General features: G+C 41.7%; 4 protein-coding genes across 4 annotated transcripts; 3 read left to right on the forward strand and 1 right to left on the reverse strand. All coding sequences in view use genetic code 12, as the record gives it.

The window, feature by feature from the left end:
- The first annotated feature begins 1,848 nt into the window (after positions 1 to 1,848).
- On the forward strand, positions 1,849 to 3,711 carry INO2 (Ino2p). Its single transcript, XM_064920011.1, has one exon. It carries the CDS (start codon positions 1,985 to 1,987, stop codon positions 3,524 to 3,526), a length of 1,542 nt encoding a protein of 513 aa, XP_064775498.1. The 5' UTR covers positions 1,849 to 1,984; the 3' UTR covers positions 3,527 to 3,711.
- Positions 3,712 to 5,297: 1,586 nt separating this feature from the next.
- RJT20DRAFT_40238 (uncharacterized protein) lies at positions 5,298 to 7,460 on the forward strand. The gene has a single exon (XM_064920013.1). It carries the CDS (start codon positions 5,534 to 5,536, stop codon positions 7,148 to 7,150), a length of 1,617 nt encoding a protein of 538 aa, XP_064775499.1. The 5' UTR covers positions 5,298 to 5,533; the 3' UTR covers positions 7,151 to 7,460.
- Positions 7,461 to 8,454, forward strand: RJT20DRAFT_40237 (uncharacterized protein). The gene has a single exon (XM_064920012.1). It carries the CDS (start codon positions 7,772 to 7,774, stop codon positions 8,126 to 8,128), a length of 357 nt encoding a protein of 118 aa, XP_064775500.1. The 5' UTR covers positions 7,461 to 7,771; the 3' UTR covers positions 8,129 to 8,454.
- Positions 8,455 to 8,462: 8 nt separating this feature from the next.
- KIN2 (serine/threonine protein kinase) lies at positions 8,463 to 13,129 on the reverse strand (the record flags this gene model as incomplete). The annotated part of the gene is made up of 4 exons (XM_064915859.1): positions 8,463 to 9,216; positions 9,250 to 10,873; positions 11,132 to 12,548; positions 12,621 to 13,129. The coding sequence occupies 4 exons, from the start codon at positions 13,127 to 13,129 to the stop codon at positions 8,738 to 8,740; spliced, it is 4,029 nt and encodes a 1,342-aa protein (XP_064775501.1). The 3' UTR covers positions 8,463 to 8,737.
- Between the last annotated feature and the right edge of the window lie 1,499 nt (positions 13,130 to 14,628).

The raw sequence follows: 14,628 nt of genomic DNA on the forward strand, positions 1-14,628 counted from the left end.
TTGAAACCGCCCCAACCTAACGCAAACAGCAATATTTGATCAAGATGAACTATAGGGATAATCCTGAAACATTCAACTCAATGAAAATCTTGGATACCCAGGTTAAAGTAAAGAAGTGAGAGATGTTCGGAGACTATGCACGATGCGGGTGCACGTCTAAAAACTAGAATGGAGATTCGTAGTAAACTGTAGACTGATAAGATTGCTGGAAGATTTACAGGTTACATAGGGATTAACTAATGACACAGAAGAAGGAAACGTAGCAGTATACTGAGAGACCGCAGTAGATCGATGGACCCCGCATTTCTGAAACGAGGTTTCACGAAACTCCATAGACTAATTAAGGTTTATTTCTAAACTTGAATAGCAGTTACCTTGTCACACAATACTGATTAGGCAAGCTATCTAGCTATTTAATACCGTTGGCTTTAACTGTCTGATAGCGCGGACATGGGGAATGTGTTAATTCGATCTTGGACACCCATATTATTTATCGCCTATGTAATAAATGGGTAGGAGTTATCATCGGGCATAGGTTTGACAACCAATGCGACTTCAAAGTGGTGAACCTATAGTATAGACGAGTAACGAACTACGGAACTGTGTAAATACAAATACGAAAGTTTTGTTACGATGCATCTTGTGGCTGTAGATGTTCCTGAGAATGAGGAATGTTGGAGTTGATGATAATTGGATGATACGATTCTGGTGTCAATTGTAAGTGAGCGGCATGGTGACGTGATTGCAACACAAACTGCGATGGAAACTCCCAATAAATATGCTTTAGTCTCTGGACATAATGCGAAACAATGGTTCTCCATAACTTTACCTTTATTAACCCACTTGCAAACAATGCGTGGAATGGTAAACCACTGGAAGAAAGGAAGTAACCCGGTGAAACCAATCCCAATTCAAACAAATAATCACTTATTGAGGGAACAATTACCGTTGCAACCAACCCCCCATATTGTCCCGAAATGTACAGAGGCTACGACCTAAAAACCTGTAGACTCGATGATATCACACAAACTTAATTTATTTCCCCCCTCTACCCTAAGCGAGTTCTCTACATAACCGCTGAAATTGCTTCGCACCACTCACTCGTAGATGCCTTCTTCACTCCATAACGCCAATACACCTCAGTGGAATTAAAAGAGGGGGGCAGTCTGCAGGTGAAGGAACAATGCCCATCGAGAGTATTTTCGCGAGAAGCCATTGATTCAAACAAAAGCCTACATTAAGTCCGCCGGAATTAATGCACAAATAGGGTCTCTCACGCATGTTACATGCAACTGTCAGTAACATCCGTCGACAATGCACGGTACGGGCTTACAGAGTACAGGATAATACAGCTCAATTTCCTGTTTAAGCTGAATTAACCTATTTGCTGCCAATCTGACTTCCTTTTCTCCAGATTCTCCCCTTTTCTTTGCTTATTGGGTACTCCCGGCAGAGCTGCTAGCGCAATTGGCAAATATCCACAGGTCCCCCCCTCTCCCACATTCTATCCGATGCTAGCCCCTAACTCTAGCTAGGATCTTCTCTCCTAGAATGGACGACTTTCCTCTTCGTTTCTCTCCAATTCAGTACCCCTAGCAACCAATAATATTACCCTAATATTGCCCCAATAATACCAGCTCTCATAATAATAGACTTGTTCCAATTATTTTTCTGCCACCTATGGCAAAATTTATATTATTCCTCTCTGTTCCGTAATATTTTCTTCCCTGTACACTCCTTTCCACTATCCTTTGCTCGACTGCGACGGAGTAAAAAAAAAAAAAAAAGAAAATCTATACCGTAGAGACTTCATGGAAGGTCTTTTCTCTTTCGAATGTTAACACATATCTCCAGATAGTATAGTTAAAATCCTGGGGTAGGGGAGTTGTCCATTCTTATCGAGCAAGGAACGACCAAGTATATAAATAACTGGCATTTATCTTAATTTTTCATATGTTGTTGAAGATTTCTCTTTTGTTTCACTATGACTGCTAAAGAATTGTATTTCAATCCTAACACCAATAGTAGTAGCACCAGCCACAACAACAACAACTACAACAACAACACCAACAATAATATTAATAACAGTGGAATTAACATTCGTGGGAACTCTTCTTACAGCGATTCAGACAACCACAACGCTGAAGTATTTCAATCGGATAACAACTTCGACATCGTTAACAATAATCAGTCTAATAACCAATTAGACGCCAACGCTCTTCTTGACTCTCTAGTCACGAACAACTCAATTATAGACTTAATCTCGCCAGACATGGATTTCGAACAAGCTTATTTGATGTACTCAAACTTGCAACAAAAGAACGCTCTCAACTCGTTTGAGCAGCTTCAAATGGTTCAAATGTTGAACCAACAATATACAACAACTTTGGATGGTACCCCAGCTCCACAGAGTAATGCTGCTGCAGTTGAACAATCTCAACAGTTCAACTTCAGTCAGGCTTACCACCCAACTGCTACCGGTACTATGACCCAGGCTGGTTCTGGATCTGGTTCCACTCCTCTTGGCTCTGCTACAGACGCCTTCAACTACCATAGATCTCAAATAGTGAACAACGGGTTGATGAACAATGCTATGAACAAGAAGTACGCTTTCAACACACCAAGAGCTTCAGGCAAATCCGATGATGGCGATGACGAGTTCGATCAGTTCTTTTCCAACACCGAATCCGATGCCTTGGAGAAGTTCTTGGACAACTTGGCCAACCCCAACGGAAGCACCAACCCATTACAGTTCTACTACAACAACATTCAACAACAGCATAATAACGAAAACCACAATAACCAACAACAAGCATCTAATCTTCACCAACAACAGCAACATCATCAACATCTCCAACAACATGCTCCAAGCCAACAAAATGCATTTGGCCAGGGTAACGATTACATGTTCGACTTGTATACTATGAAACCAAACTACAAGCAGAACAATGATCATGAACACTTGAAGAAAGAGTTGACTGAAGCATTCAGTCATCCTTCCTTGAAGTTGAACTCAGCATCTCCTAACCAATTACCAACTCCATCTGACTCACGCCAGTCTTCATCATCGTTTATTGATGAATTCCAACAAAAAGATCGCGAAAACATGATCACTCCACCAACACAAGATGGCTCTGACAGAAAACACGGTTTATCTGAAGATGACGAGGATGACGAGAGCGAGCTGGACTACGCTTCAGGACAGCCAAAGAAGAGAAGAAGATCATCCCACAAGCCATTGTTATCTTTGGAACAGAAGCGCTTAAACCATTCTCACTCAGAGCAAAAGAGAAGACAGTTATGTAAGTTGGCCTACCAGAGATGCTTACGTCAAATCATTGATATCGAGGCCTTCAACAAGTTGCCCGCCATCAATGAAGAACAGAGAAAGAGCAAGCGTGCCAGAGTTAACAAGGATGGCTTACCTAACTTGTCCAAGCACAACGCATTGATCCGTATTAGCAATGAGATAATATTGATTAAGACGTTGAATGAAAAACTTAAAAAGTTCGTGGAAGGCAAATGATCCGTCGTCCTCAACCAAAAAAGAACATATAGAGGTTTTCAGGGGAAAAGGCCACACCGTACATATTCGATTTAACTCAACTGCGTCATCATTCAGTACTATTTATCGGGAAAGTTTACAAAGTATTTATCACTGTTTTAGCTATTCCATGCACCTGCTACACATTCGGCTAGCACTTGCAATTCAATTCTTCTATATTTAATTCTGCTTTATTAGCCAAAAAAAAATCTTTTAATGAATGAAATGATACAAAACATATCGAAGCACCGTAGACTCGCTGGTAAGCCCAAATCCACCCAATTAGCACACAGGGTATACTCCTGAAACAGAATTTGAGATTGCACCTCATAAAATAAGATTACGACTGTTTCATTTTAGTCGTTTTTCAATTTCACTTGAACTTCCGATATTGGGCAATGCGCTCTTATTGTTCCGATCACCGTAGATCCCATACGAGGTACTTGTATCTCCAGTCTGTTTGAATGTGGCCCTCCCCACTCCAGTGCTGCAAATCCAATCATGAATCCACGACTTATCAATGACGACACACTTCGGTCTTCTCCTGCAAAGTATCCTATTTGCAATTATAATTATTCCAGCCGCTGTACATAAAGCATACCCACATCCAAGAAAAAAATTATACATGCTTCAAGGGCTGCAAGTCTATATTATTATTGCGAAGTGGTAAAAATAGGCTGGGACAGGTGAAATGCGCTGGGAATAAACCCTCCTGGCGAATCACATTTGTCGTTCCATTGAAAACTTACTAGATCCGCCTCTACCTAAAGCCCTGGTCTACATTCAATATCTGACATAGGGTACAAGAGCCCAGGCCGCCAGAGCTCAATTAAAACGAAGCGAACCCCGGCAACGGTTCCACCACAGCCATCAACAATTTGGCCGAAAATGGCTTAGAGATAAGAATATTAAATCGCTCCTTTGCCTCAAACCAATACGCTATCACAATTCCAGGTTGCATCGATTTTTATTTCCTCCGGTCACTATCTGGCCTTTTTCCACCTTGTGTGTGCCCTACTGGGCCAATGATCTGCCATTTCATCTAGTGGTGCTTGAGGTTTCTTGGCCCCAAAAAAAGGGACATTCTCCTGTCGCGCAAAAGTATATTCCCGGAACATCCATGCAGCAGAGGGATCCTCATAGAAAGTGTAACTCATAGAACGTGTAACTCACTCAAAGTGTAACTCAAAGTGTAACTCGAAGTGTTACTCAAAGTGTTACTCAAATATTGACTCACTCTACTCAGTCAATCACTCTCAGTCAATCACTCACTCACTTCAAAGTTATTTAATATACTCTATGCAATTGAACTTACTTTTAGAATGACGTTTATTACCACTAGTAGCATTAATTAAATTTATTCATGCTTTGTTTAACTCACTCATTCTATTCATTCTATTCATTCTATTCATTCTATTCATTCTATTCATTCTATTCATTCTATTCATTCTATTCATTCTATTCATTCTATTCACTCTACTCACTTTTATTCACTCAATCACTCAATCACTCAATCACTCACTCATAGTGTAACTCTCTCTTGGTCACTCACTTTGTAACTTACTCACTTTGTAACTCACTCACAGTATCACTTACAGTGTTCACACTGTACAACTCTCACTCACTCACCCACCCACTCACTCACTCACCCACTCACTCACTCACCCACTCACTCACTCACTTTGTACTTACTCACCCTCAATACTCCCTCACTTTGTAACTCTTTCCCACACTCTTACCTACAGGTCTTTATATTCTTTGAACTTATCCTCCTTGTTCTTCTCTTCCTCTTTCTTTGACTCTCCATCTCTATCTACAGGTCCTCAGAATCACGGTTGGAAAACCACCAACACGCGAATACACCCATGCCGCATTTACCTCGGAAAGATCAAAGACTTCAAACTTCGATATTCAAAAAACAGCATTTGTTTGAGTTTGCAACAATTGTTGTAGACACATTCAGTGGGCGGTATTAACAACTAAAGACAAATGGCAGTCAAGAGCAAATCCAGTACTCCGGCGTTGCCTGATGAATCTCATCCAGCTCTTGGATTGTCCATCGGAACCAAGGATCAGATTGCTACCTTGCTGAAGCTTCATCCTACCAATTTGTCGAACCAAGTAGAGTACAACACCGATGAACTCAACGAATTGCGCTGTTCATACAAATATTTATACGTGGTGAATTGGCTCTACAACTTCCGAGGCTACATTCGATTACAGCTGGAATTATTTGACATTGACTTGTTCGAATTGGAGCTCTTGAACTACTTTCCGCTGTCCCCTCATTTATTGAATTACGATCCAGAGTCTCTGAACAATACCACAAGCGGGCTTTTCGTGAACAAATTGAAATTAGCACTCATAACTACTCTTCAGAACTCCAAATTGTCTTCGATCAATAATTTCGAGAAGATTTTCCGTCTTTGGTTCGGAAACCAAACCCCTCTTGGTGGTAAGGAAGAAGAAGAAGAACAAGCACAATACGATGCACAGCAAGGCGTTCCTTCGGAAGACAACGATCCAAAGTTTGACGAGTTGAAAATTAGTGACAAATTCGAAATTCTCTATATCCTCATTTCATACATCTCGAATTATTCCAAGTTCAGAGACTACATTGATAAAAGTGGTTTATCGGTGGACCATTTGAGAATAAACGCAGCATTCACCTCTCCACTGGCCACAGAGAGTTACCTTCTTCTATTTGAGAACAACCGTCTTTACAAGCGAACAATTCTGTACAACGCTTTAGTTATACCCAAGAAGCGCAGGTTGGCACCCGAATTTCCAGATGAGTATTTCCAACCAGCACAATTTGATATCAATCATAAAATCAAGTTTGAAATGATATATAAGAATATCTACGAGTTGGATGAGTTCATAAATGGTCACAAGAAAAACGCTAGATTGAAGCCATTACTAGCAAAATTGGTCAGTGCGGAAGTCGTGGACTCCATCTTCAATAGTGAAATCAAGAAACGGAAGTTTCTCGTGAACAAAAAGAAAGAAGTTCAATTGGCTTCCTTGCTTGCAACAAGAAAGAGATCTTCTAGATTGGAAGCTAAAGAGAAGCAAAGACAGGAAGAATTGGAGAGGCAGAGAGAGCAAGAAGAGTACGAATTAAAGCTTGCCGCTGAAAAGAGAATGGAAAGAAGACGTCTTTTGAAAGAGCAGCAGATGCAAGTACTAAAGGAAAGTAGTGATTACACTGGTGGAATGAGCCGAGACGACAGAATAAAATTGAGAAGACTAGAAAAGACTCCAACATTTACACCAACTCCTGTTCCAGGAGAACTACCAGAGAATGATGGAACCGAAAATGCAACACCAATAAAGGAAGAAACTTTCCAAGAACCTCCTCAAGAAGTCAATGGTGAACAACCACAAGTTACCAACGCAGTGGAGGAAGAAAGTGAAATTTCTAAGCAGACAGAGAATAATAGCACAGTTCATCCTCTTCAAAATGAGGTGATCCCCAACCCGGATGCACCCACGGAAGACGTCTCTGCAACAGAACAATCAAAAGAAGAGGAAGCTTCATCTGTACCTACTGAATCAGCACCTGCAGAGCCTACTGAAATTGCAACTGAAGAAACACCATTATGACCCCAATATAGGCTTGGGGCACATTTCTTCGCGATGTGAACATACAACATGTCATGCTAAAATCCACTAAATCGGTCGTTTTCACGCTCGTAGTCAGATACAAAGCTTATAGAGATAATACATTATTTACTGCCACTACACGTGTATTTTCAAGTAAAATCTATGCCCAAATGCCAAGGAAAGCTTTGGCGAAATCTTCTGTATCGCTTATTCCACCTCCGCTTTAGCCTATGTCTCTAAATGCAGTCATTGTACTGTTCACTACAACCACTACACGTCTTTACTTCTTTCTTCCTTGTACACAGTTTAATCCCTATTCCCCTAAGGGTTATGTTCACTTTGCATCTATCTCCAGCACTTTCTGACTCAGAGCATCCAATGAGATCTTGGCATTAGTCATACTTGAAAAATAGTGTGTGTAATCAGATTACGAGATGCGCTTCTCCTCTTCGTAATTTTGCATCATTGTGGAGTATTACCGGATGAATGTTATGAAGTTAGCTAAATCGGTGGTAAATCACATAATAATATTTCACGATATATAAGTAACAAGTACATTCTCAGTGATTCGTGTTAGTAGGACGAATTTTCATTTTTCAGTAGTTTAGGCCAACTGTTACAATGGGTATAATTGTTAAAACACCAGAACCCCCTTACTATGTAGTAACATTCACCAACGAATTGTCAGGCAAAGATGTGGAGAAATACCAGCAATTGGGCATTGAAATGTTCAAATTGGCGGAGACGATGCCTGGCTACTTAGGAGAGGAGAGTGTAAGAAATGCTGAAAATCAGGGAATCACGTTGAGCTATTGGACGGATAGAATAAGCATCTTGAACTGGAAGAAGCAGCTGGATCACTTGCAAGCTCAACAATTGGGGAAAGACGTGTTTTATAATGCGTATTCTGTTAGGGTAGCTAAGGTAGAAAAGTCTTACACGTTGGAAGACTATATTAAAACTAAAGCTACAAAGTAGAGAATGGAAAAGTTGTAAAGGATCAAATTATTCATAGAGATACTAATAATATCATAGTTATACTAATAATTTCATGGTTATACTAATAATTTCATGGTTATACTAATAATTAAGAAAATAATCAAAATGAAATCATTATTTATCTCTTTACGATCCTTATGTATTTTATCTGTTAGTCAATAAACGTATTGACACTTAAATAACTTCAGAGATCGGATAGTGAGAATTTGCTTGCTTACTTGTTACTTGTTACTTGTTTACGTGTTTACGTGTTTACGTGTTTACGTGTTTACTTACTTACCGATTACCTAATATACTATTCATAGTCATAAATGTGCAAAAAACAATAATATATTAAATGTAACTAAAGAATTATATGAAGCAGTTGGTTGATACCCTATCCTAATGTACATAGGAACCAGAAGAATTTGTATTCCAATAAATAGATATTTATGAGTTGGGATGAGTCACGAGAATCCAGCTCAACTGGGATTCCGTGTCCCTTGTTGCTCCTCCTCTTACCGACGACTCTGTATTCCCTTCATGCGAAATGAGCTTCAATATTATGCTACCTCCATCCAGACTTGAAGACTTGAATTGGTCCCTAACTTACAAGTTCAACTCATTCAAGATCTGGCCTGCTAGTGTTTTATAGTTCCAAGTGTTACCTAACAACTTCTTGAATTGGACACCATAAAGGCCAACAAGTGGAACTTTCACAATGTGAATCTCAAACTTCAATGGCAGTTTTCTGCCTCTAGACATTGAGCCACTTCCACTAAGCGAGTGTTGGTGTCTAGCTCTGTGCTCCACACGAGAAGAGATCAACATGTCAGAACCTCCTCCGATCATCATACCATTCAAGGAATCGACCGAATCATCGTCTGCTCCTTCATCTTCGTTGTATTCTCTTCCGTCGTAGTCGTATTCACCCTCTTCGTCAGGATACAATCCCTTAGCAACTTTAGCAGTTGCTGGTGTATTAGGTGGCATCATGACGTTAGAGCCATTACGCTTACGGTAGGTACCGAGAATTGAATTTCCAATTGAGAATTTCCTTCTATGGCCCTGACCACTAGCACCACTGGCTCCAGTAATTGAGCCCGGTGTGCCGTTGCCACCACCAATCGAGTTCGAAGATCTTCTTGATCTTGTAGTACTTGAAGTGTTAGAAGTAGGTGACAATGTCTGAGTCTGAAGATGTAACGAAGGTTGTCTGCTAGGAGTTCTTGACTGAGAATGGGTCAGCAAATGAGTTTCTGGCTCAGGGGTTTTTGTTCTGACAGTTTCCTGATCTTCACCATCAATTGAAGACGAAGTGGACTTGAATGCATCGCCGTAAAGCTTTCTTTCCTCGCTGGTGATATCTTCAATGTCGTTGTCATCTGCAGCTCCGTGTTCTGTTGCATCATCGTCTATAGATGCGTTACCAATGGACAATTGAGGTGTTTGCTGCACAGAAGGAGTGTGAGCACACACGAATCCGCCCTTGACTTCTTGGAACTTCACACCTAGCTTGCTCAATACGTTGATAATATTATATCTAATGACAGGTAAAGGCTTTGTAGAAGTGGTCTGGACACTAAAGAAACCTTTGAGGAACAATGTCTTACAATGCTCGATGGAAGGCATACTATTTGGAGGAGCAGTGTTGAACTGTTCAATGATCTGGTCTTCTGATAGTTGTGGAATTTCTTGATAATCGACATCATCAAGACGGACATCATCAAAGAATCCATCGTTGTTAGTACTGTTAGTACTGTTAGCACTGTTGTTAGAAGCCGATCCAGGCTCATTAAGTAATTCCTCGCTATTTTGAGCTGCCATTGTATTTGGAAGTGGAGGGTGTGATGGATGCTGAGAGTTGGCCCTAGCACGTTGATTATAAGAATCCTTACGAATATGGCCACCGACAGACTTAGCGCGGGCAGTTGGATGAAGCTTTCTTCCAGAGGAGCCAATCGCAGTATTTCCACTTGGTGTCGCAGCATTACTGCTTGTGGAATTTGCATTACTAGGTACAATTGTGTTGGTATTAACATTAATGTTTGGCAATGGAGGCAAGTATTCAACTGGAATAAAGCCGTGGAATTGCTTACCACTACCAGTACCCGAACCACTGGGGGTTCTGGAATGTGTTTTCTTGCTGTTGGTGCCAGTAGAAGCATTTTCTCCTTGCGGAATCTTAGGAGAGTCTGAACCTTGAGGCTGGTTCGATGAGGAGGTATTGGCCGAGGGATGGAGATTCACTCTTGACAGTGTCAGTTTCTCCTTTGCAGTTACCTTCATCGAAACTCCACGACGAACCATTGGATCTCTTCTTGAAGCAGAATCTTGAGGAGAAAGCTTGTCGTCAAAGTCGTAGAGATTGATACCAGGAACCCCAGTATTAGACTCTTCTGTATGGCCAGAGTAACCACTTGTACCTGGACTCTCTGGGGTCTTCTTCTTCGTACTCAAGCGCCTCAATAACAGGTTGAATCCTGCTGCAGAATTCTTGCCAGCATTTGGGTCCAACGTATCTCTGACAACAGGAGTGGTCTCTCTTGGAGTTGTTACAGAAAGGGCATGAGGATGGTGAGGAATATGTTGCGGGTGTGCTTGCAAGTGCTCAATGTTGTTACTACCTGTGGATTCTGAAGTGGTTGTAGCTTCCAAATCTCTGACTGGGGATTGAGAGCTTCTGTGTGGAGCTATAGAAGCAGTATGTGCTTGCTCTGGGAAGGATAAGTCAGGAAGTTCCTGCTTAGGTGACAGCAGCTTAGTTGATGAAAGTGTAGAGGTAAAAATAGAAGGAGGTGCAAGAGTAGGTGGAGCAAGAGTTGGTGGTGTAATGGCCAGTGGGGATGTTTGCTGTTGCGTTGGTGGAGCGAGAGTTGGAAACTTCAAAATCGGAGCTTTGAGTGGTGACCTGTTTGCTGCTTCTTGTTGTTGTTGTTGGAGTTTCTGCATAGGTGACGTTGTAGCTGAATCTGAATATGGTTCTGAAATCATAGACAGAACACGCGATCTTTCCTGCTGCACTACGGTTTGCTCATCTTCAGCCTGCTTCTTCTTCAAATATTGCTCTTCCGCTTGCCTTTGTTGCTGCTGTTGCAACTGTGCCTTAGCGGCTTCCTTTGCTCTCTTTCTCTTCCTCATTTCATCCACTAAGTAGTATATTGAGATTAATGGATGGAAACCTCCTGTTGGATCTGGTAATATGTGAGAATTAGAAGCTGAAGCATAATCTCTTCCCATGTCCGTTAACTTGTACCAATTTTCTTGACTCATCTGGTACTCCACTGAAGTTAGTACCGATGTTAATTCTTCAGTGATATGAGATACCGATCCCAAATCAAAGGAGGATATCGTCTTAATTATTTCAGGGTCCAAAGGAAGTGTCAATGGAGTCCTCTTTGGAACGTAATTTGACACCTTGTATTCATAACCTTTGTTCATCCAAGGGTGTTGACAAACTTCGTACAACAGAGCTCTTTTAGCCGGATCGACGACTAACATACGAGATAACAATGACACGCACTCGCGTGAAAGGAAATTTGGATACTCCACATTTCCCCTTTTGATCTTCTCGTGTAAAACAGAAACCGATTGGTCGTCAAAAGGCACTTTACCACAAACTAATACATATAAGACAACTCCGAAGGACCAAACATCCACCTCTGGACCAGTATATGGCTTTGCGCTAAGTAATTCTGGTGCTGCAAAGTACAACGATCCACAGTATGTCTGGAGAAGTGTCTTTGGGGAGTACAAGTTACTGAGACCAAAATCGATTATCTTGATATCACCCTTCTCATTAATCATGATATTCTCAATTTTCAAATCTCTGTGGACAACGTTATTCTTATGACAGTAATCGAGTGCTGAGGCGATTCCTCTAGCAAATTTTCTTGCGTGCTTTTCCTTCAATGATCCATGGGCAACTATGTAATCCAACATCTGACCTCCCTCTACGTACTCAAATAGCATATAGTAATGATTGGTCATGGGTACCATCTCATAAAGTCTACAAATGAAAGGATGGAAAAGAAGTCTTCCAAGAGCGCCCTCTCTTATAGTTCTTTTATCTCTAGCGATCTCTTTGTCGAACTCCTTGTGTCTTTGTGCTGCTTCTTGTGTCGTTTGAGGGGGAGGGTCATTGGCATGAGCTCTTTGATAAAGTTTTGCTGCTCTTGGAATGATCTTCACAGCACATATCTCTTTGGTTGTGTTATGCTGCGCAAGTTTGACTTTACCCATGGAACCAGCACCGATAGTCTTCACGAAGTCCCAGTCTCCGATAGACTTTCTATGGAATTGTTGCTGGGTAGCATGACCTCCTTGCAGCTGATTGGAATGACTTTGTTGGTGCGAATTAGAGTGCTCTCTTGGTGTTTGTTGAGGAGTTGAAGCTACTGCAGAAACAGGAGGAGGACCACTGCTAGGTTTCGGAGTAGTGGGCACATTCGCGGAATGATTATTACTAGAATTGCTACTATTCTGACCGTACCATCCAGCTGGTGATGGAATAGCTGCAGGGGACAATAACTCTTTTCTATTAGTGGTTTGACCTGGGGTAGATGGCGGTTGAGGTCTACTGGAACTGGGTGTCTTGCTATGACCCAAAACAGGAGTTACAGAGCCTGGTGCTGCATTTGCTGCTGCCGCTGCTGCTGCCACTGCATTTGCACCCGCTGGAACAACTGACAGGCGCTTCAGAAGCGGCTGAAGGGGCAACTGTTGTTGGTGGTAACTTGGAGTTCTCGCATGGGATGTCTGCTGTGAATGTTCATTTGATGCTGAGTAATCTTGGGACCGATCTCTATTATGACTGGTATTCAGAATCAACTCTGAGCGGGAATTCTTGAGTGTTCCACTAACGCTACGGAGCATTCTTGGTGTAGCAGGTTGGCCCGGAGCTGGATTTACGCCAGCATTATTGCTATTATTACTATTATTGTTATTATTGCTGATGAAGGGGCTCTGGTTGGCTCCTCGGCCATAATCGTAATTATCCATGGCTGTGATATACGTTGTTTGTTGGCTTTGATGGATATCTTGATGAAAAATGGATAAACGAGTCCCGTTGGTTAGCCGATTTGATTGCTAAGACGTCTTAAAACTATTCGACGACTTGTTTCACGCTGTGACTGGATTTACCGGATGAAGGAGTTAATTCAATGCTATTAAACCCGGTGTATGACAGAACAACTACTCAATACTAGTAATGAGCTGCGGCTATATGGAACTATGGTTGAATTTCTGTGACAACAATGCAATCTGATGCCGTTACACTATATCTCTCCACTGAGTCGATTCAATGTTACACGCTGGCGATTTCTGGTGATGAATGAACCACTCTTTCCAGATTGTGTATCACACCGGTTTACAACACTTGTCAACGACGAGCAACGGAGATTGTACGAGGTGGAAAACGCAGTTCTGGTGCCGGGAAAAAGCAGCTAAAACAGTGAGTTTCGTGGTGAACGATGGTGGGATGGTTCGATGGCTCTGCTGCACACACAATTCTTAGTTTCTATGCCCTGAACATCATCCTCTAGTGATAGGTGGTAAACCTTCTTGAGCGATATTTTACAACGATCATAGAATGCGGTCGTGTACGTGGCCAATTCACCTATTCTGTCGGTGTAGCCAGTAGATGGTGGTGGGAAGTAGATGGGAGACGAAATGGGACGAAGAAGTGTGTAAAAACTACGAAAATTTGTCAATTCGCTGGGGACGTAGGGGAGATTGTACGGAGAGAGTTTGGGCTAATTTGATTGTGTTGAAGGTGAAATCGATGGGGGGTTGTTCTTTGAGTGTCACACATGGCAGTGCGTGGTGAACCAATTTGTGGTTACGAAAAAGATTAGTGGGGAGGCCACACAGCGAGAGCAGAGAGCAGAGAGAGTGTGAGAATGTATAGCGAGAGAGAGAACGAGACAAATGCATAGCGAGAGTAGAGAGAACGAAAATGAATTACACGTTAGTGAGAAGAGCGACAGCACAGTGAGACGGAAAGCAAATAGGGACACACAAAAAACAAAACCACCAGAGGTCAAGAAAATGGTGGTGGGATAGGAGAACGAGAAATTTGCGGCTAAAATTGAATCGTTTACGATTGCTAATGGATAGATATGCAACTCGAGAAAATTTCGTAAAATCCATATATAGAATAAAATTCAAACGAGAGGAATTGATAGCCTAATCAGTGACTCCTGTTGGTCTAAGACCATCTCTCTTGTCTGTGTCCCTTACTGTATTGGATTGAGACATCGTCTCCGCCGTAAAAATTTATCTCATGGCAATTGAAACCGGCTGGCGGCGTTTGAAAGCGGTGGTAATATGCGTATGTGGTAGCGCCGCACCAGAGAACAATAAAGTTAAACGGTCCCTTGCATTTTGGCGAGATGGGAGGGAAACATAGAGAATGGGAACGAAACCGAAACAAGAAGTGAAATTGATATGGTGCATTAGTTCGTGTGCGATTACAATTGCAATTGCAAGCACGCTATCTC

The sequence above is a fragment of the Scheffersomyces xylosifermentans genome, assembly GCF_036884685.1.
Source record: "Scheffersomyces xylosifermentans strain CBS 12540 chromosome Unknown RJT20scaffold_3, whole genome shotgun sequence".
Taxonomy (NCBI): domain Eukaryota; kingdom Fungi; phylum Ascomycota; class Pichiomycetes; order Serinales; family Debaryomycetaceae; genus Scheffersomyces; species Scheffersomyces xylosifermentans.